The following is a 21,874-nucleotide window of genomic DNA, read 5'->3' as shown; positions in this document are numbered from 1 at the left end:
TTGACATATCACTACCTCACAAAAGTAGAAATTTTGTCAATTGAAATTTTAAAATTTTTAAATAAAATAAAAGGCTAAAAAACTATAAGGAAAATATAGTTCGATTTTTGTTTTATAAAAACTTTAATTTTTGGGGGGGGAAGGCTTTAAAGAAATAAATTTTAACCTCAAATCAACAACAAAAATGCAACTGTACACACAAGTCACTGCTTCCTCAAGGATTTTTTTCTGACTTTTTAAAATTTTTAATTGGTATATAATTGTACATGTTTATGGGATACAGTGAAAATTCAATACCTCTGTATAAAGTGTGCTAATCAAATGGGGATAATTAGCATTTGCCTTTCCTTAAACATTGAGAACCTTCAAACTCCTGTCTTCTAGGTTTTTTGTTTGTTTTTGGTACCGTGGATTGAACCCAGGGTCACTTAGCCACTGGGCCACATCCCCAGCCCTTTTTATTTTATTTTTTATTTTGAGTCAGGGTCTGCCTAAATTGCTGAGGCCGACCTTGAACTTGCAATCCTCCTGTCTCAGCCTTCTGAATCGCTGGGATTAAAGGTGTGTGCCACTGCACCTGGCTCTTCTACTTCTTTATAAAATATATAAACAATTGTTGTAAATTTTAGTCTCCATCAAAACCGAATTTATTCCTGTTTTCTTAACTGTATTTGGTACCTGTTCTCTCGCCTCCCTCTGTCCCCCTCCTCCCCTTTCCAGTCGCTAGTGACCACTATTCTGCTCTTCTTTTCTATGAAATCAATTTTTTTAGCTTCCACATGAATGAGAACGTGCGTTGTTTGTCTTTCTGTGCCTGCCTTCTCCAACAAACATCTTTCTATTTTGCCTTCAGTTTAAGACAAGCTCCAGGGGATCTACTATCAACAGCAGTCAACCTGCTCTCAGAGGCGCAAGGCTGCTTTTCTCATGCTCAAAGAAACCTGTCATTCCTAACCACTACTTCTCCCACACCCTGTTCTCACCCGGCTTTCCCCCTATGTCCTTACTCAGGGACAGATAAGACCAGGATGGAGAAAAGTAGAACCTAATTCCAGGTGACTGGCTGAGTGTGGCCGTCCCTCCATGCTTTCTCCCTCCACAGGACCTTTGGTCTTGTGGCTGGAGGGAATCAGGCTGTCCCTTGGAGATCAGACTGTTCCCAGTGCCATGAACAGAGACAGCTCCTTTTCAAAGAGCCTCAGGGAAGATACTCAGAAATCAGAGAAGAAATACAAGGTGAGGTAATCTGGAGGGGGCAGAGGATTAGCCCAGGGGACAGTGTAGGGTGACTAGATTTTTCAGAAGGTGAGAATAGAGGCACTGGGGACAAGGAGCAAGGTCTCAGGAAGTGATCTAGAGCCTTGGGAGATTCCCACCCACATTCTGTCTTCCCCCAGGCTCCCGGGACAAGCCTCCATTCTGGCAGGTGGGAGGAGAGTACGCCATCAGTATTAAGCACCTGTTGCATGCCAGGGGAGAAGCTAGGCAGTGTTGCCCCTGTTCTCTCAATCATTACAACACCCAGGAGGGATTATCTCCAATTCCCAGATCTACTGCAGAGGTCCTGCAGCAGAGGAAGCAGCCCAGGCTGAATGGCACCTGTGTCTACCTGAGTGGCTGCCAGAATTTACTTTTCCTTCTTTTCTAGGCCTTCAGGGATATTTCCAAATACTTCTCTAAGAAAGAGTGGGCAAAGCTGAGCCATTCGGAGAAAATTACCTATGTGTATTTGAAAAGAAACTACACCACCATGACTAGTCTAGGTAACAGGACAAACCTGGGTGCAGACAAGCCTGGGAATACGTGAGCATCCCTTGTTCCCATCCCATGTTATGGCTTCTTAGGTTGTAGTGAGTGCTCCCCCTTTTCCTTTTGTACAGGGAGAAATGTCAGGGCAGTATTTGAATATCCTGCTCTTTTATATCTTGTGCATGGATGAGGGCAGGATCTGACCACCTCGCAACTCAGACCTGAATCCTGCACATCTCTCCCACTGGCCTTTGTTCTGGTGTGCTTTACTGTCTGTGTGGCTTCCCAGCAATCCACTCCCCCTTCATTCCTTCTCTCAGGTTGTCTCTTAAGGAACAAACAATTTGCTTCTTTCTAGGTCTTAGAGCTACCCTTCCTGCTTTCATGAGTTCTAACGGACAGATCACAGAATCTCAGAGCGATGATTCTGATGAATATCGCAACCGTGGGAGTCAAGGTAAGTGGAGAGGAAGGAGCTGCAAAGAGTCTCCACCCAATTGCTTTTCAGTCAAGCTTCCTGGGAAAGGTTCACAGGCACGTTCTTACTCCCTCACACCTGTCAGGGCTGAGTGAAACAGGTTGCTGCAGAAGGTTAAAGCACAGGGGACCATTCATATGAAATTCTAAAACATGCAAAACAAGAACAAAAACTAAGGGCTAGGGCTATAGCTCAGTGGCAGAGCACTTGCTTAGCATGTGTGAGGCACTGGGTTTGATCCTCAGCACCACACAGAAATAGACAAATAAAAAAAGGCATGCTGTCCATCTTACAGCTACATGAAAATTTTTTTTAAAGAAGAACAAAAATTAAGTGGGAGTAAAGCCCATCAAATTCAGGAGAAGGGCTCTAAGTGGAAAACGAAGGATGACAGGGATTGGTGGGGACTCTACAGACAGCTTCAGCCGTAACTTATATTAATGAGGTGTTTTTATAATTTGAATAAAGAAATCAGAGAAATCAGAAGCAGTTTTGAGATAATGTTGAGATCCCACTGAACCCAATGTTACTTCTCATCATTTTTGTACATTTGAAGTTTTTAAAGGATATACTGTTATTGATAAACACTGTTAGTGAATCAAAAGATAATTAAGAAAATTATAATTAAAGGATCAAGGGCTGGGGATATAGCTCCGTTGGTAGAGTGCTTGCCTTGCAAGCACAAGGCCCTGGGTTCAATCCTCAGCACCGCAAAAAAAAAAAAAAAAAAAAAAAAAAAAAAAAAAGAAAGAAAGAAAAAAGAAAAGGATCAATCCCCCCAAAACATGAGTCAACTTTATAACACTGCATAAGAGAGACAGTGGTGAATACTTTGTGTAATGCAGATAGTTATCATCTGTATTTTATTTATTTATTTATTTATTACAAGGGATTGAATCTAGGAGCACTTAGCCACTGAACCATATCTCCAGCCCTTTTTATTTTTTTATTTGAGACAGGATATCGCTTAAGTTGCTTGGGGCCTCACTAACTTGCCAAAGTCAGCTTTGAACTTGGGATCCTCCTGCCTCAGCCCCACAAGCCACTGGAATTACAGGCATGAGGCACTGTGCCTGACTTTCCCTGTATTTTATATTAAAACCAAAGTGTGGCCAGGTGCAGTGGCACATACCTGTAATTCCAGCGACTCAGGAGGCTTAGGCAGGAGGATTACAAGTCAAAGTCAGCCTCAGCATCTTAGCAAGACCCTGTTTCAAAATAAAAAGGTCTGGGAATGTGACTCAGTGGTAAAAAATGTCCCTGGGTTCAATCCCTGGTACAAAACAAAAACAAAAACTAGCCCAAGTAGTAGTGTTCTCACTAACAAACCTGATTCTATGTGTTTGGCTTAGAAGACAGTTTTTTGTTTGTTTGCTTATGTTTTCAGAGAGTCTCTTGCTATGTTGTCCAGGCTGGCTTCAAACTCTAGGGTTCAAATGATTGTCCTGCAGCAGCCTCCTGAGTAACTGGGACTTCAAGTGCATGCCACTGTACCCAATGCAAGAACTGAGAGAGCTATCCCACCCACCCACTCCCATTTACAACCCAAGTTTTACCACTTGTGTATGAGCAGAGACAGCATACAAAAAAAAATACAAAAAAAAAAAGGATGGATTCTAGAGCAGAAATCTTAGTGCATTTGAGTATTGTTTGCAGTCATCATAAAGAGGACAGGATGTACTTAATTGTTCTTTTGCTCTAACAGTGCAGTTATAACACAGGGTTAGAATGTCCAAACATTCTCCACAGACCTGTTCCTCCCCAACTAAGCAGGTCAGGTTCTACAAGTTCCCACAATCACTGAACATCTCGGAAAATTCAGGGCTTGAGTCAAATTTTTTGACATTAAAGGAGTATCTTTACACTGGGTAGATTCCAGAATCACTGGACTGAATCCACACTCTCACATTTGGTGCTGGGGGGTTTACTGGGGATTTAACCTAGAGATGCTTTACCACTGAGCCACATCCCCAGCCCATTTTTCATTTTTTATTTTGAGACAGGGCTCACTAAGTTGCTTAGGGCCTTGCTAAGTTGCTGAGGCTGGCCTTAAACTTGTGATCCTCCTACCCCAGCCTCCCAAATTTCTGGGATTACAGGTGTGAGCCTCTGCACCCAGTTCTTCCTCACACATTTCACAGCATAATTGAGGTATCACCAGCATACTGCAAAATTCACCCATTTAATGTGTATAGTGATTTTTAATCACACATCTTTAAGTACATACAATTCAAACTCTCAACCAATTTAATTTTGTTGGGAAAAAGCAAGAGATATGTAATGGAATAGAAGGAGACTATGATACATTTAATCCACGTTTTTATTTATTTATTTATTAATCCACATCTTAAAATCCATCATAGGGAATCTTCTGAATTAATGCTGCAAATAAATTCCCAAAACATTATTAAAGGTAATTCAGAAGCCATTCTTTTTTTGTACTGGGGATTGAACTCAGGGGTGCTCAACCACTGAGCCACATCCCCAACCCTTTGAAAAATATTTTATTAGAAACAGGGTCTCACTGAGTTGCTAAGTGCCTCAGCCTCCCAAGCCGCTGGGATTACAGACATGTGCCACTGCACCAGCTTCAGAAGCCATTCTTTAAAAAATCCTCCACATGGGAAAACTCATAACCCTATGCTCCAACATTCCCTAACATTACCTGGGTCTGGAATTTGGAAATATTTGCAAAGAAGGAAAAATTCTGATTTATCACCCTCTTTTAGATGAATCGCCTGAGAGTGCTTCTGGCATACTACAGAGAAAACGCCAGAAGGTAAGTGTCTCTCAAATATAAAGGACCAGAGCACCTTTGTCCTTCCATGGATGTCAATTTTGGTAAGAGTGGGAAAGTATTGAAAATGTCTTAGCTTCCCCTCAAATCTTTTTCTTTTCTTACTTTTTTCCCCTTCACATCAGGGTTTGAACCCAGGGCCTTAAGCACATGCTTTATCACTAAGCTGCATGCACAGTCCCTCCCCATCTCTCTCACTCTCTCTCTCTCTCTGGTGATATTTTTTTCTTGGTGCTGGGGCCTGAATCCAGGGCCTTCTATATGCTAAGCATGTCCTTCTCCACTTAGCTACATCCCTGGCCCTTCTCATGACTTTATCACTAATAACACTTAAGAACAAGTGTGGTCGCTAATACTTATTTTGTTTTCACAGTCATGCCAGATACCATTTTAAACAACCCACATGGATTAATTTATTTAATCCTTAAGAAAACATCTATGCCATTGTTTCTGTTATGATCTCTAAATAATAATGAGGATTTTGTGTTTTTCTTTTTTTTTGCAGTGGTGGGGATGGAACCCAGGGCCTTATCCAAGCTAGGCAAGCCTTCTATCATTGAGCCACTCCCATAGCCCCCTCTATTCTCTTTTTCCTTTTCTTTTTTTGGTACTGGGGATTGAACCCAGGGGTACTTAGCCACTGAGCCACATTCCCAGCCCTTTTTATTTTTTATTTAGAGACAGGGTCTTTCTAAGTTGCTTAGGGCCTCCCTAAGTTGCTGAGGCTGGCTTTGAACTTTTGATCCTCCTGCCTCAGCCTCCAGAGCTGATGGGATTACAGGTGTGCACCACAGCCACTTGCCCCTCTATTTATTTTTACATTTACTCTCCAGTATCTGTTTATAAGCTTATATGTGATCCCCTACATTTTTATAGAAACCCTTCCTTTTAGATATTATGGATTTGTAGACTGCTTTTCTTCCCCCAAAATTCTGCATACCACAATCCTAATTGCATGGAAACTTTTTCTGTTTACGAGAGTACCATCTGGATAAAGCATGAAGATAAGCATCCTAGTCCTGGAAATACCATTCATTTAGGCCATTCCTTTACCTTCTAGCCTCCAAGGTTCCTCATAATTTAGGTATGGATAATATTATGATCTTCCAGAGGTGATGAGAACATTAATTAAGGTAATGCTTGTGAAGACATTTTGTAATCTATAAAGCACTAGAGAATTGACACTGATAATATTTATATATGACCTTCACATTTAAAAAGATGCCCAAGAAGCCAGCAAGGGAAGAAAATGATCCGAAGGGAGTGCCAGAAGCAGTTGGTTCAGAACAGGCTCAGAGACAACTATACCCACTGGGAAAAGCAAGTACTTCTGGGAATCAAAGTGAGAAGGTATCAGGTGAGAGGAAATGATTCAGGAACAACCACTCTGGCTTCCCTGACTCTGTTCAAGGGCATGGTCTGGATGTGTATCATGGACCCTTGACAGGCCTGGGTTCCTAGCTGAGCTTAGGAGCTAACCCAGTGCCAGCTGAGATATTAGAACTTGACTTCAGAATCCCAGATTTGACTTGTAATGCATGTAAAAGCCAGACTAATTTGCAGCATGTCTACTAAATTGTCTGAGCTCCAGATTGTTGTCCATAAAAAGAAATAGTTCATGATTGTTTGAAAGCCTCACATTAAATCTAGAAAGCCTCACAACTTGAAAGTTGCTCAGGTAATTCTATCCCACTTGATAACCTGGGAACATATCTTACTCAACTCAATGCCTGACACACAATATACCCTTCACAGAACACATTGAATGAAACGAGCGAATGTTCTAGTGAGGGAAGAGTTTGGGAATCTAAACCTTATAGGTGGGAGTGATCAGAAGCTAAAACTTGAACTGGGATTTAGTGTGTATTGGTGCAGGTCTAACGTCCCAGCCTTGCATATAGAGTGATGGGGCACTTGGGAGGGAGGGGACATGTCCTTTTGTGACAAAACAGGCTTACCACTCCCTGTGTCACCCAACCTTCATTAACCAACTCTTCCCCATCTTAGGACCCAGGAAGAAGAGTGTGAGTATCTGGAGCCACAGGTTGCGGGAAAGGAAGTATCTCGTGGCATATGAAGAGATTAGTGACCCTGAGGAAGAAGACTGACCCTGTAAGTGACCCTTTGACACATCTCCCACACCCCTGCAAATGTGCTGTTCTGTTATGGCACTGGTATCATATCTGGTCCCTTGTTCTCCAAACTCATTCACTTCTCATAATCCCTTGGAGTACAGCATTGAGGCTAAGATTTTCCACACTTTTCTACTCTCTACTCTGTGTATCTGAGGACCTTTCCTATCCAGGATGCTGTGGGCTCCCAATCCCAGGTCAGCTGCCAACATGCAGGCTACATCTTCTTGTAGCCTAAGAATTCATAGAACAAGACAGGTGAGGGAGTCCCTGTGGCCTGAGCAGAGTGCTCACCTGGAGGAGTAGAGGTCCTGAGCTTGGAAAACACAGAAGTGTGTGGGCTCTGCAGGTCAGGAGGAGGAGTTGGCAATGGTAACTCACTGTCACTTCTTTTCTTCTCTATTTTCGCCTCAGCTTCAGGGATGTGACCTGCCCATGGTGAGAAGCAAAACGTGGTGACCTTTTGCAGTCAAGGGCATGGCTCTGAACTCCTGAACTCCCGACCATCAGGTGTATTAGCAAGTAAAAGGAAGAATTTTGCAACATTAAAAATTTAAGCATTTTGTTCTTACTATATGCTGTGTATTCTGTTAGCATTGTTCTTGTTATGTGCTCAGCAGTCTGGTAGATATTAGAGTTTTGTTGAGCAAGACATATATCTAATGCATATATCTGTCTGTGTATCCATGTGCCTATTTTCGAAAACAAATATTGTCAGATATTCTCAGCATAGAACAGCACTACCTTTCCTTTGTTCCTGCCGAGACTACCAAAGATGTAAATGTTTAATTCCAGACTTTTTTCTCCGTATTTACACACAGGCATACACACATAGGGTATCACCATGGGCATCTCTCATCTGCTTTGCCCCACTACTAAGTTAACTGTCAGGACAAATCCTCCTCAGTCTGTTTCCTGTTCAGCACAAACTCCAATCCTTCATTTACCCTGCATCTGTCACCAACGATTAATAAACATTCGCAAGTATTTCCTTATCATTGGCTCCTCTCATTCTTTTTTAATATTATTGACTTTTTTTGTGTGTGATTTATTTATTTATTTATTTATTTATATGTGGTGCTGAGGATTGAACCCAGTGTCTCACATGTGCTAGGCAAGTGCTCTGCCACTGAGCTACAGCCCCAGACCTCTTCTTCTTGTATACACAGCTCTGTGCATGTGTGTGAGTGTTTTTTTAGGATAGATTATTAGAAGCAGAATTGCTGCATCAAAGGAAGCATTCATTCAACGAACACCTAATAAATGAATACTGTGTGCAGAGCATTGTCCTAGTTCCTGGAGAGACATTAGGGAACTAGCCAACCAACATCCCTGTCCATGTGGAGGTATTCTAGTGGAAGATTTTTACCAGTTTTTATATTGATAGACACTGCACCCCATCCCTAGGGTGGTACTCTGCAGTAGATGGTTGGGTGCCTTGGTCTTTGCACTCTCATTGATCTTCAGGTTCATTGGCAGAAACAGTCTCTTGGGGAGTATGTGGAAGGAAACAGATGAAACCATCAACTGGAGAATGGAAGGAACTAGGGATAAATTTCTACTGTGCACAATGTGGTGGACAGAAATAGAAGGGTCAACTTGGTCTTGATGCAGGGGAGCAATAGATGGAAAAGTCTGCTGGATAAAGGCATGAGACTGCCCATCTTGGGTCTATTAATGTATCACCCAGCTGTATGACCTCCAAAATTAGTGATTTTTAAGTCAATTCAGAGAAAGTGGAGCTATAGGGCTTGTTTAGTTTTTTTCTACTGAGGCTGGGAAGTACAGGGATATGCAGGATGAGTAGAAGAGGGTGTGGGCAGAAAAGCAAGGGAGCCAGGGCAAAGTGTGGGCTATCAAGGTCACCAGAAGCTGGGTGCAGAGGCACATGTCTATAATCTCAGCAACCCAGGAGGCTGAGGCATGAGGATTACAGGCTCAAGGCCAGTCTCAGCAATTTAGCGAGGCCCTAAGGAACTTGGTGAGACCTGTATCAAAGTACAACATAAGAAAAGGACTGGGGACATGGCTCAGTGCTTCCTGGGCTCAGTCCCCACTACAAAAAAAAAATAAGACACCAGAGAGAGGGGATGTATGGAAGGAAGTTGTGAGTGTGAGCAGTCAACTGAGACCAAGAGCAGTGGTTCCCCAGAGCTGCCCTTCCTGGCACTGTAGGGAGAGGTGGGTGCCACCTGAGTATACATGGGCATGGCTCTACCTGTGTCTCAGAGGAAACAGTCTATCTCACCCCAATATAGTGTCATATTACACAAATGTAATGTTCTGCTACTAGAGACTGAGTACCTTATTCTCCATGCAAATAGGAGATACTGAAGGATTTGAGTTTTCTTTCTCCTTTGGGAAGATGGAATCCATGGTTGGATCACTCTGCACGTGAGACAGAAGTAGGGAAGTGTGGGTCAAAGATTCTGAGTCATACCAGGTTTGGTGGCACAGGTGTGTAATTCCAGCTGATTGGGAGACTAAGGCAGAAGTATCACAAGTTCAAGGTCAGCATCAGCAACTTAGTGAGACCCTTTCTTCTTTTATATAGTTTAATGTATTTTAATAGCACACTTATAGGAACAGCACAGAAGACAGACAACATTAAAAGCATGTACTTGCATGTAGGACAACTCAAAGTACAGTGAATGGATGGAAGCTACTGTATGATAAAAATGCTACAAACACCATTTAGTTGCTGTAAATAAGAAGTTTACTTGTTTAAGAAAGTCCAAATGCTGGCATTGTCCAGAAAAATTTAATGGTTTTATTTATAATTGTTATAAAGTTGAACTGCTGAAACTTGTTCACTGAAAGATTTTGACTTACATTAATGCTTTACATCCCTGCATTTATATTAAAAATCCACACACAAATGAAAATGGGAAAACAGTCAATACCTGATTTCTGTCCCCTATTTTTCCACTCACAATTATATACTTAGGTACCCTTTGACTCCGTGAAAAAAAAATATATATAATGTTCAGAACTACCAATAATAGGAAGAAGAGAAAAAATTTTTAGAATGAAATATTTTCCATCATAGTGAATTCGTAAGCAGGTTTGCCACATATGCAGCGTGCCAGTTGGGTATCTTTTGGCATAATTGTTACATGTTTGGCTGGATAGCACACAGGTTGGTGTCTTCAAAAAGGCCAACCAGATAGGCCTCATTTGCCTTCTGCAAAGTACCAATAGCTGCACTCTGGAAGCCCAGATCTGTTTTGAAGTCCTGAGCAATTTCTCACACCAGATGCTGGAAGAGGAGTTTGCTAATCAGAAGCTCAGTGAACTTTTGATGACCTCTAATTTCACAGACTGCCACAGTACCAGGCATGTAATGATGAGGTTTCTTCACCCCTCCAGTAGAGGGCATACTCGTGCCAGTGGCTTTTGTAGCCAGCTATTTCCTGGGTGCTTTACCACGGGTCAATTTGAGGGCAGTCTGCTTTGTAGGAGCCCTGGTAGAAAGACCTCCTTGCTTATCCAGCTTCTCCTTCAGCTGGAGCTCGGGGAGCTAGAGGCAGTTTTGGCATTAGAAAGCGACAGTGGCGCAGCAGTGGCTGTGAAGACAACCTTTCTTAAAATAAAAAATATAACGTGCTGGACAAGTGCCTCAGTGGTAAGATTCCAAGTCATGACAACATTTTCATTAGGATCTTTAGGGTACATAGAGCTACCTGTCCACATTCCTCCTTCTTCTCTTTCTTCCCCTTCTTCTATTCCTCTCCCTCCACTTCTTGTGCTTCCTGCCATGTGACAGATTCAGATTTTGTAATGCATTGAGACTCTGGATTTGCTTGACTCCATAAACGACCCTCCCCTCCCACCAAGCCTGGGGCCCAGTATGCATGGATATGTATTTCTTTCTCTTTCTTTCTCTCTCTCGCTCTCTCTCTCTCTCTCTCTCTCTCTCTCTCCTCTTTATTTCTGTCTTTCTTTCTTTGTACTGGGAATTGAACCCAGAGGCATACTACTGAGCTACATCCTCAGACGTTTTTATTTTTTAATTTGAGACAGGGTCTCCATAAGTTGCTCAGGGCCTTGCTAAGTTGCTGAGGCTGGCCTTGAACTTGTGATCCTTCTGCCTCAGTCTCTCAAATGACTAGAATTACAGAATGTGTTCTTGTGATGAAGATCCAAAATTTTTTTTCTTTTTTATCTTCCAGTCTTAGTTTGTTTTTCAGTCATTTTTAGTTGATTCTAAAACTAATCCCTGTTCTCAGTAGAGAACAGGAAAAATGCAGGGTAAGTGAGAAAGGACAATAGATTTCATCACAAGAGTTCTGAGCCAGGCATAGTGGGACATGCCTATAAACCCAGCAATTGGGGTGGCTGAGGCAGAAGAATAGCAAGTTGGAGGCTAGCCTCCATAGCAAGGCCCTGTCTCAAAATAAAAATAAAATAAAAATGGCTGAGGATGTAATTCAGTGGTAGAGTGCCCCTGGGTTCAATTTTCAGAAAGCTGGAAGGGAGAGGGAGAAGGAGAGGAAGGGGGGAGGGGAAGAGGGAGGGGAAGAAAAGAGTTCTGAGCTTTGCTCACCAAAAATACATTCAGTAAATAATATATTTTCCTAACTCTATCTAAGGGAATGCTATCTTAATGGAGAAACTTCAGGCATCTGACAGAGAAGACATCTCTGTAGGAGTAGGCACATAGAAGGAGGGCACAGTTCTCAAGACTGTCAACTTCTCATTAAGTACCCTCTTCACCTTTTGGATAATTGACCATGGATTAGACAGGCTGTAGGCCCTTCTCTACAAATGTGTGTTTCTCTTCATTTTGTTAGCAAGGAACTGAAATTTCACCCAGCTCTGATACACTTCTTAAAATTCCTCACCCCTAGGGGTCCTAATCAGACAGCAGGTAGGAAATTCATTGCAATGTTAGAGTGTTGTCTGCCCAGTGTAAGGACAACAGTGCTGACAGTTCAACTAGCACCCTTTAGAGTATAGTTTGTAGCTGGTTACAATGGCACACACCTGTTTTCCCAGCAGCTTGGGAGGCTAAGGCAGAAGGATCACAAGTTCAAAGCCAGCCTCAGCAACTTAGTGAGTGAGGCCCTAAGCAAATTTGTGAGACCCTATCTCAAAATAAAATAACAAAAAGGGCTGGGAATGTGGCTCTGTGGTTAAGCAACCCTGAGTTCAATCCCTGGTACCAAAAAAAAAAAAAAAAAAAATTAGTCCTAGAGTATAGTTTTGTGCTTTTTTTTTCCCAGTACTGGGAATTGAACCCAGGGCCTTGGGCATGCTAGACGAGTTATCTACCACCGGTTCTTGCTCTTCCTATCCACTTACCCTATACTTAGAGTTTCACTAGATATACTCTTCCCTTCTTAGTTGTCTTTTCCTGCTTGTATTGCGAGTGTGTGTGTGTGTGTGTGTGTGTGTGTTTTGTTTTTTGTTCTTTGTTTTGTATTTTGCAGTGCGGGGGGATAGAACCCAGGGCCTCTGCATGCTAAGCAAGCACTCTACCACCAAGTTACACTCCCAGTCCCTCTCCTGTTTGTTTTGATTTGTGATTCCCTTCACCCTCGTAATCTCATCTGAGTTGCTTTCTATTTTTAAAGAATTCTTTACAGTTTATGATCCTCGGATGGCACCCTCTCTTGTTTTCAGTATTTTATGACTTTTGAGAGAATTGGTGGGGACAGAGACAAGATGGCCTGGTTTTTTGGGCAAAGTTGTACTAGGGATTGAACCCACTTCTACCACAGAGCTACATCCCCAGCCCTTTTTTAAAGTTCTTAGCAAAATTGTTAGTTTGATTGCATCATGTTCATAGAATGTCACTTGTCATTTTTCTATATTTGGCAGAGAGATATCAACATTGTCCAGCCATCCAGGCACAGTTGGCACATACCTGTAATATCAGTGAATTGGGAGTTTGAGGATTGCAAGTTTGAGGCCAACCTAAGCAATTTTGCAAGGTCCTAAGCAATTTAGCAAGACCCTTTCTCAAAATAAAAATTAAAAGGGCTGGGGATGTATGTAGCTCAGTGGTAAAGGTACCCTAGGTTCATTCCCCAGTACAAAAAAAAAAAAAAAAAGATTTTATAGGCTGGGTGTGGTGGCACATTCCTGTAATCCCAGCAATTTGTGAGATGGAGGCAAGAGAATTCCAAGTTCAAGATAAGCCTCAGCAATCTGGGGAGATCCTGACTCAAAATAAAATAAAAAGCGCTGGGGTATAGCTTAGTGGTAGAACACCCCAGAGTTAAATCCCTGGTACCACCACGACCACCAGAAAAAAAAATTGTACCCGTATGGAGATCAGTAGAGTAGAGCAAGCAGCTGGGGGCAGAGGGAGAGGGGAGGGAAGATGATTGACTAAGTTATGTTATGTGCAGGTACAAATATGGCACAATGAATCCCAGGATTATGTATCATGATAATGCAGCAATAAGCAATAAAATTTTAAAAACATGGCACTTGGGGTCTAATACACAATCAAAATTTTCTTGTTGGTTAAAGATTACCCTTAAAAAAAAGAGTTTACCTTACAGGCATTAACTCTGCCACACTGCCACACTTCTAGATTGCTTCATCTGCCTTTTTGGCAGTTGTCTAGGAAGCCAGATTCCACAATTTGGGTGTAATATTTCAAGCAATCCAAAACTGGCAAGAGGAACCAGAAAGTCCAGGTATGCAGCTCACTGGCCTGTCTGCACAGCAGCACCCAAGGGGAAAAACTAAGTACTCCTACCCAAGTCCTAAATTCACCTGGAATTTGGAGTGGTTTTCTGGAGTGGTTAATTTTCTTTGTCTGAAGAAAAAATAAAACTACTATCTCTGTAGCAAGCAGATGCTGACAAACTTGAAGTAAGTCACCTAGGCAAAACTCCTCTGGTGACAATCAGACAAGGGCACTATCCTCCTTGATTTTCATATTTCAAAGAAATGGCTCCAAGGCCCTTAAGAAAGTCATTCCAACTAGGCAAGCCTGTAATCCCAACTACTCGAGAGGCCGAAGTAGGAGAATCTTACAAGTCTGAGGCCAGCCTCGGCAACTAAGTGAGACCCAGTCTCAAAATAAAAAATAAAAAGGACTGGTGATTTAGCTCAGTAGAGCACCACTGGGTTAAATTCCCAGGACTATAATACTAATATTAATACTAATAATAAGGTAAATTAGTTTAATTAAAAATAAAAACAAAAAAGAACTGGAAGTATAGCTCAGTGGTAGAGTGCTGCTGGGTTCAATTCCCAGCACCAAAAAAAAAAAAAAAAAAAAAAAAAAAACCCTACAGCCAGGCACAGTGGCACAGGTTTGCACATCCCAGTGACTTGGGAGGTTGAGGCAGGAGGATCACAAGTTCAAAGCCAGCCTTGATACTTTAGGGAGACTCTGTCTTAAAATAAAAATTACAAAAGAGCTGAAGGTATAGGTCAGTGGTAGAGTGTCCCTGAGTTCAATCCCCAGTACTTAGGGAAAAAAAAAAAAGAACATGTACACCATGAACAGGTTGGTTTCATTCCAGAGATGCAAACCTGGTTCAACATATGCAAATCAATAAATGTAATACACCACAAGTGGTGCTGGGAAAACTGGAAGCCATATGTGGAAGAATAAAACTCAATCCCTATATATTATCCTGTATAAACAACAACTCGAAATGGATCAGAGATCTAACTATAAGTCTAGAAACTGGACCAGGGAAGTAACTCATGGGTAGAGCATTTCCCTAGTGCGAATGAGGCCCTGGGTTCAATCCCCAGTGCTGCAAAACAAACAAATAAACGAAAAACAACAGAAAGCTTGGAACAGAAGAAAAATAGGGGAAATGCTTCAACATATAGGTGTAGGCAAAGACTTCATGAATAGGACCCCTATAGCTCAGGAAATAAGAGAGAATCCATAAATAGGATAGCATCAAATTTAAAAGCTACTCTGCAGCAAAGGAAACAACAGAGACAACCAACAGAATGGGAGGAAAATTTTGCCAGCTACTCTTCCAAGACAGGATTAGTATCCAGAATATATAAATAGCTCAAAGAACTCAGCATTAAAAAAGTAAATAACCCTATCGATAAATGCAGCTGAACTAAACAGACACTTCTTAAAAGAAGTACAAATGGCCAGCAACTGTATGAAAAAAAATGTTCAACGTCTTCAGTCATCAGGGAAATGCAAACACTGAGGTTCCATCTCATTCCAGTTAGAATAATAATCATCAAGAAGAATACAAATAACAGTAAATGCTGGCAAGGTTTTGGGGAAAAGAGGAACTATTAAAACTGTTGGTAGGAATGTAGATTCGTACAACCATTATGAAAAGCAGTATCAAGAGCCCTCAAAAGCTAAAACTAGAACTACCATATGACCCATATCTTGGTATTTATCCAAAATAATTAAATTCGCCAGGCACAGTGGTGCACGCCTGTCTCAGCTTGGGAGGCTGAGACAGGAGGATTCTGAGTTCAAAGCCAGCCTCAGCAACTTAGTGAGGCACTAAGCAACTCAGGGAGACCCTGTCTCTAAAGAAAATACAAAATAGGGCTGGGGATGTGGCTCAGTGGTTGAGTGGCCCTGAGTTCAATCCCCAGTACCCACCCCCCCAAAAAAGAATTAAATTCAACTCACTTTATTTTTTTTGTACCTGTACACACACACACACACACACACACACACACACACACACACACACACGTGCGCACGCATACACAACACACACAATGGAGTTTTATTCAACCATCAAGAAAAATGAAATTATGTCATTTGCAGGAAAATTGATGGAATTGGAGATCATAATTTTGAGTGAAATTTGTCAGACCCAGATAAAAGTATCTTGTTTTCTCTTAAATGTAGAAGCAAAAAAGGAGAAAAATAGGGGGCAGGGTGGGACAATCTATTAGGGTAAAGGAAGGGGATGCAGGAGGGAGGAGAGGGGAGTGGCGGTACTGGGGAATGAATATGTGACAGTCAAACCCACCATCCTATATAATTGAGATGCACCAACAAAAAAGTTTAAATTTTTTAAATGGTGTTATATTTGCATAGAACCTACATACATCTTCCTGTATAGTTGGAAACATCTAGATTACTTATAATAACTAATACAATGCAAATGCTCTGTAAATAGTTGCAATACTGTTTAGGGAATGCCAATAGGAAAAAGTCTGTATATTGTGATGGATTGACATATTTGACTCCATGGAAATGTTATAGACCAGGCTATATGAGCAATGACTAAACAGACTCCATTTTACCCTGAGACTCCATGTCATGTAGGAAATGCTTCTCCCATGGGAACACCCCACCTCTGTACCCATCAACGGTTGCTTAGCATAGCATGTTTTGCAACACAAAATGGCAATTCTTATATAATGTAAAATTGTTCTCTTTTTGGTTCCTATTTTTCTTGGACAATGTATTTAGGTACTGACTGATAGTATAAAAACTGCAATCCTACGCTGAGGGCTGTTCTCTCAATAGCCATTTTGGGCATTGTGTGAGACAGTCAGCTGGCTGGCTAATAGACTCTCAAATTTGAACTTCTCAATGGTGATCGGTCTATTCTTAAGTTGTGCCCTACAACATATATATTCTGTACAGACACATTTTTTTTGTGTGGTGCTGGGAATTGAACTGAGGGCTTTGATGCTTGCAAGGCAAGTACTCTACCAACTGAGCTATATCCCCAGCCCATAGACACATTTATTTTATTTATTTATTTATTTATTTATTTAATTTTTTATTTTTGCAGTGCTGGGGATTGAACCCAGGGCCTTGTGCATGCAAGGCAAGCACTCTATGAACTGAGCTATCTCCCCAACCCCCAGACACATTTTTTTAAAGAACATTTTCATTAGAGGTTGGTTGAATCCACAGATGTGGGACCTGAGGATACAGAAGGCCGACAGCTAGCAAGTGACTAATGGGTGGGTAGGGTATAGTTCATGGATATGCTTGACAAAGGGATGATTCACAGCTGGACAACATGAGATTTCACCATGCTACTCAGAATGGCTTGAGATATAAAATGTAGGAATTATTTATTTCTGGAAATTTCCATTTAATATTTTCAGTCTATGCTGTATTGCAGATAATTGAAGCTGTGGAAAGAGAAACATTGAATAAAGGAGGACACCGTAATAGTTGCCTTGGTGGGGAAAAACCTTTAAACATCTCATACTAATGGTGAATGGTTAAAGGAGATTCTTGGTTAGCAATGTGCAAAAATTTTCCTTCATAATACATTAATTTTACTGTCATTTTTCCTTATTGCTTGTGCTTTTTAACAGAAATTATCTTCTTTAACCAAACTTGAGTCGGGCTCCTCTGGATCTTCTTTCTAACTAGACTCCAGCCTGGGTTCTGTCCTTAGTCCAGTGACTTTGCCTGCTTAGTCTAGTTTTAATAAAAATCTTGTCTATCAGTTTAGCCAGAATCCCCCTTACCCCAATGTTTCTTCCCACTAATTTTTCATCCACTGATCATCTCTCCATTCTGTTCGTTCACTATAAATCCCCACTTGTCCTTGCTGGAGTCAGAGTCAAGTCCAGTATCACTCCCCCACTGCAAGACCCCATTCCACTGCTTCCCATACCTATCTTAGTAGATCCGCTTTGAGTAAACTCTCCTTTACCATCTTTAACAATTATCCTAAATAATAGGTTTTTTTTTTAACATTTCTCTAGATCTTAAACCTTCTGTAGCTTTATATGCTTGACCCTTTCTTTACTTCACTCTATATAAAAGTTCTTTTCTTTCAACCCTTGCCTCCATGCGGTATTTGAGAGGTCTGATGTTAATGAGTCAATTATTCTTCCTTCTTTTCTTTTTTTTGGGGAGGGTGTAGTGTGGTACTGGGGATTGAACCCAGGATGCTCTACCACTGAGCTAAGCCCCCACCCTTTTTGTTGTTATTTTGAAACACGGTCTCACTAAGTTGCTGAGACTGGCCTTGAACTTGTGATCTTCCTGCCATCTCCACAGTTGCTGGGATTACAGGTGCATACCACTGTGCCCAATTAATTATTCTTCCTTTCTAAGTAACTTGCTATTTCTCTCTGGAAGTTTTGGGGTTTGGTGCTAGGGATGGATCCCATGGCCTCTGACATGTTAATCACAGAATTTTCCACTGTGCTACATCCCCAGCTCTCTCTGGAATTATTTATTTTTATTTATTTATTTATTTAATTAATTTATTTTTATTGTAAACAAATGGGATACATGTTGTTTCTGTTTGTACATGGAGTAACAGCATACCATTTGTGTAATCATACATTTACATAGAGTAATGATGTTTGATTCATTCTGTTATTTTTCCTTCCCCCCCACCCCTCCCACCCCTCTTTTCCCTCTATACAGTCCCTCCTTCCTCCATTCTTGCATCCCTCCCACCCCCCATCTCTAGAATTATTTAAAATAACTTTTCTTCATTTGTCACATTTGCCATAATTTTAATTTCACTGTATCTAGGCTGTGTGTGTGTGTGTGTGTGTGTGTGTGTGTGTGTGTGTGTGTATCTGGTTTAGCATGCTATGATCCCCTTAGATATGAAGTTGGTTGTCTAAATATGAGAAATTCTCATTTATTATTTAGTATTCCCTCCTTTCTAATTACTGTATTTTCTTCTTATGGGACTGCTATTCAATGAACTTTGACATTAATAATGCTATTCTCCCTATTAATTAATTTTCCATTCATTTATTCCATTTCTGATTACTTTTCCCCCAATACTGGCAACTGAACTGAGAGGAAACCCTCAACCACTGAGCGATACCCCTAGCCCTTTTTGTTTTGAGGCAGAGTCTCAAAGAATTGCTAACACTGACCTCACACTTGTGATTCTCCTACCTCAGCCTCCCAAATCACTGGGATTACACACAAAAGACTCTATGCGTGGCTTTGATTTTTCCCACTAGTATTGAAGTTTGAACCTGGTGCACTCTACCACTGAGCTACATCCTCAGTCCTTTTTATTTTATTTTGAGACAGGGTCTCACTAACTTGCTGAGGCTGATATCAAACTTGCAATCATCCTGCCTCCGCTGGGTTTACAGGTGTAATCCCAATGCCTAGCTGCCTTGATGACTTTCATAAAAGTGTTTTATATATATATATATATATATACATATATACATATATATGTTATATATATGTTAGATGCAATACCTTTATTTTATTTATTTATTTTTACATAGTGCTGAGGATTGAACCCAGTACCCCATGCATGATAGGCAAGCACTTTATCACTGAAACACAACCCCAGCCCCATAGACTCTTCTTCAATCCCATAATTGGTTTTCAATTGCATCTATTTTAAAGTCCAATTTTTACTGATTCTTTTTAGTTATACATGACAGTAGAGTCCATTTTAACAAAATTATACATGCATGGAATATATCTTATTCTAATTAGGGCTCCAGTCTTGTGGATGTACATCATGGTGGGATTTACTATGGTGCATTCACGTATGAACATAGGAAAGTTATGTCTCATTAATTCTACTGTCTTTCCTATTCCCAGTCCCCCTTCCTTCCTTTCATTTCCCTTTGTCTAAACCTCTAAATTTCTATTCTTCCTCTCCCCCCTTATTGTGGGTTAGCTTCCACATATTAGTGAAAACATTCACCCTTTGGTTTTGGGGATTGGCTTATAATTCAAATTGATTGAATTATTTATTTGAGTATTTAATTTTTTCATATCCAAAATCTATATTTCTTGTATATAACTATTTGTTCCTGGAAAGATGTGTAAGCCCAGACACTCTGTGTGAGTTCAAGAGATAGGGGTTGGTATTTCTTAGGGTAAAGAGCCTCTGAGCTGAGCACAGCCAATCCTGTCTCTTCCCTAGCTTATGATTCCTTGGGGAAGTTTCCAGGACTTCTGACTTTAGCCACCAAGGAAGAGTGGATAAAGATTCTTGGGATGAGATATTTGTTTTAATTGCCCAGCCTGGAGAGTGGAAAGTGTAGTGGGAAAGGAATAACTGGCCAGTCTTGGAGGACTACAACGTTTTTTTTTGGTAGCAGGAATTGAACTCAGGGGCACTTGACCACTGAGCCACATTCCCAACCCTATTTCACATTTTTATTTAGAGATAGAGTCTCACTGAGTTGCTTAGCACCTTGCTGTTACTGAGGCTGGCTTTGAACTCATGATCCAACTGCCTCAGCCTCCTGAGCTACTGGGATTACAGGCATGTACCACCGCGCCTGGCCAGTACTGCACTTTCTACGAGCTTACAAACCCACTACAACTTAATGATGCCAGGCCACCTTTGGCAGCCAGCCCTGCCAAGTTTCTGACTGATATTTTCAAGACTAGTAAAGAACCTTCCAGAAAACATGAGGGGAGGAAAGGATGCAATTTGGAGACCTTCACCTCAGTTGATCCTCCCTCCATGGTCTCTGAGTTTTTCTCACTCTAGGCCACCTTATCCCCTAGTGGGGACTAAACCATCAATAGTTTTCAGAGCCAGGTGTGGTGGCCTGGAATCAGGAGGCTGAGACAGGAAGATCAAAAGATCAAGGCCAGCCCTAGAAACTTAGGATGGCCTTCCTCAACTTCATGAGATCTTGTCTCAAAATAAAAGATAAAAAGGAGTGGGAATGGGCCTGGGGTTGTGGCTCAGTGGTAGAGCGCTTGCCTAGCACGTGTGAGACACTCAGCTCCATCCCTAGCACTACATAAAAATAAATAAATAAAATAAAGATATTTTAAAAAGGCTGGGGATATGGCTCAGTGGTAGACTGTCCCTGAGTTCAATCCCCTGTACAAAAAAGTTTTGTTGTAGGAAAAGGATCTGAAATCCAACCAGCTCCTCATCTCTTCCACTTCATCTGCAGGGTTGGGTTTGGGAAGAAACCAACGTGTATTGTTGGTTCACCATTTTCATTTGGAACTAGATATGCCTTTATACTTTAATAGGAATTTTAAACTGGGCATGGTGGCACATGCCTGTAATTCCAGTGACTTGAGTCTGATGCAAAAGTATCCCAAATTCAAGGCCAGCTTCAGCAACTCAGTGAGACCTCAGCAACTTAACAAGACTCTCTCAAAATAAAAATAAATAAATAAATATAAAGGACTGAAAATATAGCTCAATGGTAAAGTGCTCCTAGGTTCAATCCCCAGTACCATAAGCATACCATTTGCATATTCATAAATTTACATAGAGTAATGATGTTTGATACATTCCATTATTTTTTCCTTCCCCCCCACCCCTTCCACCTCTCTTTTCCCTCTATATAGTCCCTCCTTCCTCCATTCTTGTCCCACTCCCACCCCCCATTAAGTGTCATCATCCGCTTATCAGTGAGATCATTCCTCTTTTGGATTTTTGAGATTGGCTTATCTCACTTAACATGATATTCTCCAATTTCTTCCATTTGCCTGCAAATGCCATAATTTTATTATTCTTTATAGCTGAGTAATATGCCATTGTATATATATTCCACAGTTTCTTTATCCATTCATCAATTGAAGGGCATCTAGGTTGGTTCCTTAGTCTGGCTATTGTGAATTGAGCAGCTATGAACATTGATGTGGCTGTATCTCTGTAGTGTGCTGATTTTAAATCCTTTGGGTATAGGCCGAGGAGTGGGATAGCTGGGTCAAATGGTAGGTCCATTCCAGGTTTTCTAAGGAATCTCCACACTGCTTTCCAGAGTGGCTGTACTAATTTGCAGTCCCACCAACAATGTATGAGTGTACCTTTTTCCCCACATCCTCGCCAACACCTATTGTTGCTTGTATTCTTG

General features: G+C 41.2%; 1 protein-coding gene across 1 annotated transcript; it reads left to right on the top strand.

Annotated features, from left to right (window-relative positions):
- Positions 1–1,167: 1,167 nt before the first annotated feature.
- On the top strand, positions 1,168–7,660 carry LOC306651600 (protein SSX1-like; the record flags this gene model as incomplete). Its single annotated transcript, XM_079124254.1, has 7 exons — positions 1,168–1,236; positions 1,649–1,763; positions 2,108–2,206; positions 4,957–5,006; positions 6,246–6,381; positions 7,032–7,136; positions 7,571–7,660. 6 exons carry the CDS (start codon positions 1,168–1,170, stop codon positions 7,130–7,132), a joined length of 570 nt encoding a protein of 189 aa, XP_078980380.1. The 3' UTR covers positions 7,133–7,136; positions 7,571–7,660.
- Between the last annotated feature and the right edge of the window lie 14,214 nt (positions 7,661–21,874).

The sequence above is a fragment of the Sciurus vulgaris genome (assembly GCF_902686455.1).
Source record: "Sciurus vulgaris genome assembly, chromosome: X".
NCBI classification, from domain to species: Eukaryota; Metazoa; Chordata; class Mammalia; order Rodentia; family Sciuridae; genus Sciurus; species Sciurus vulgaris.
The sequence above is the reverse complement of the archived record's forward strand: the minus strand, read 5'-3'. Positions and strand labels throughout refer to the sequence as shown.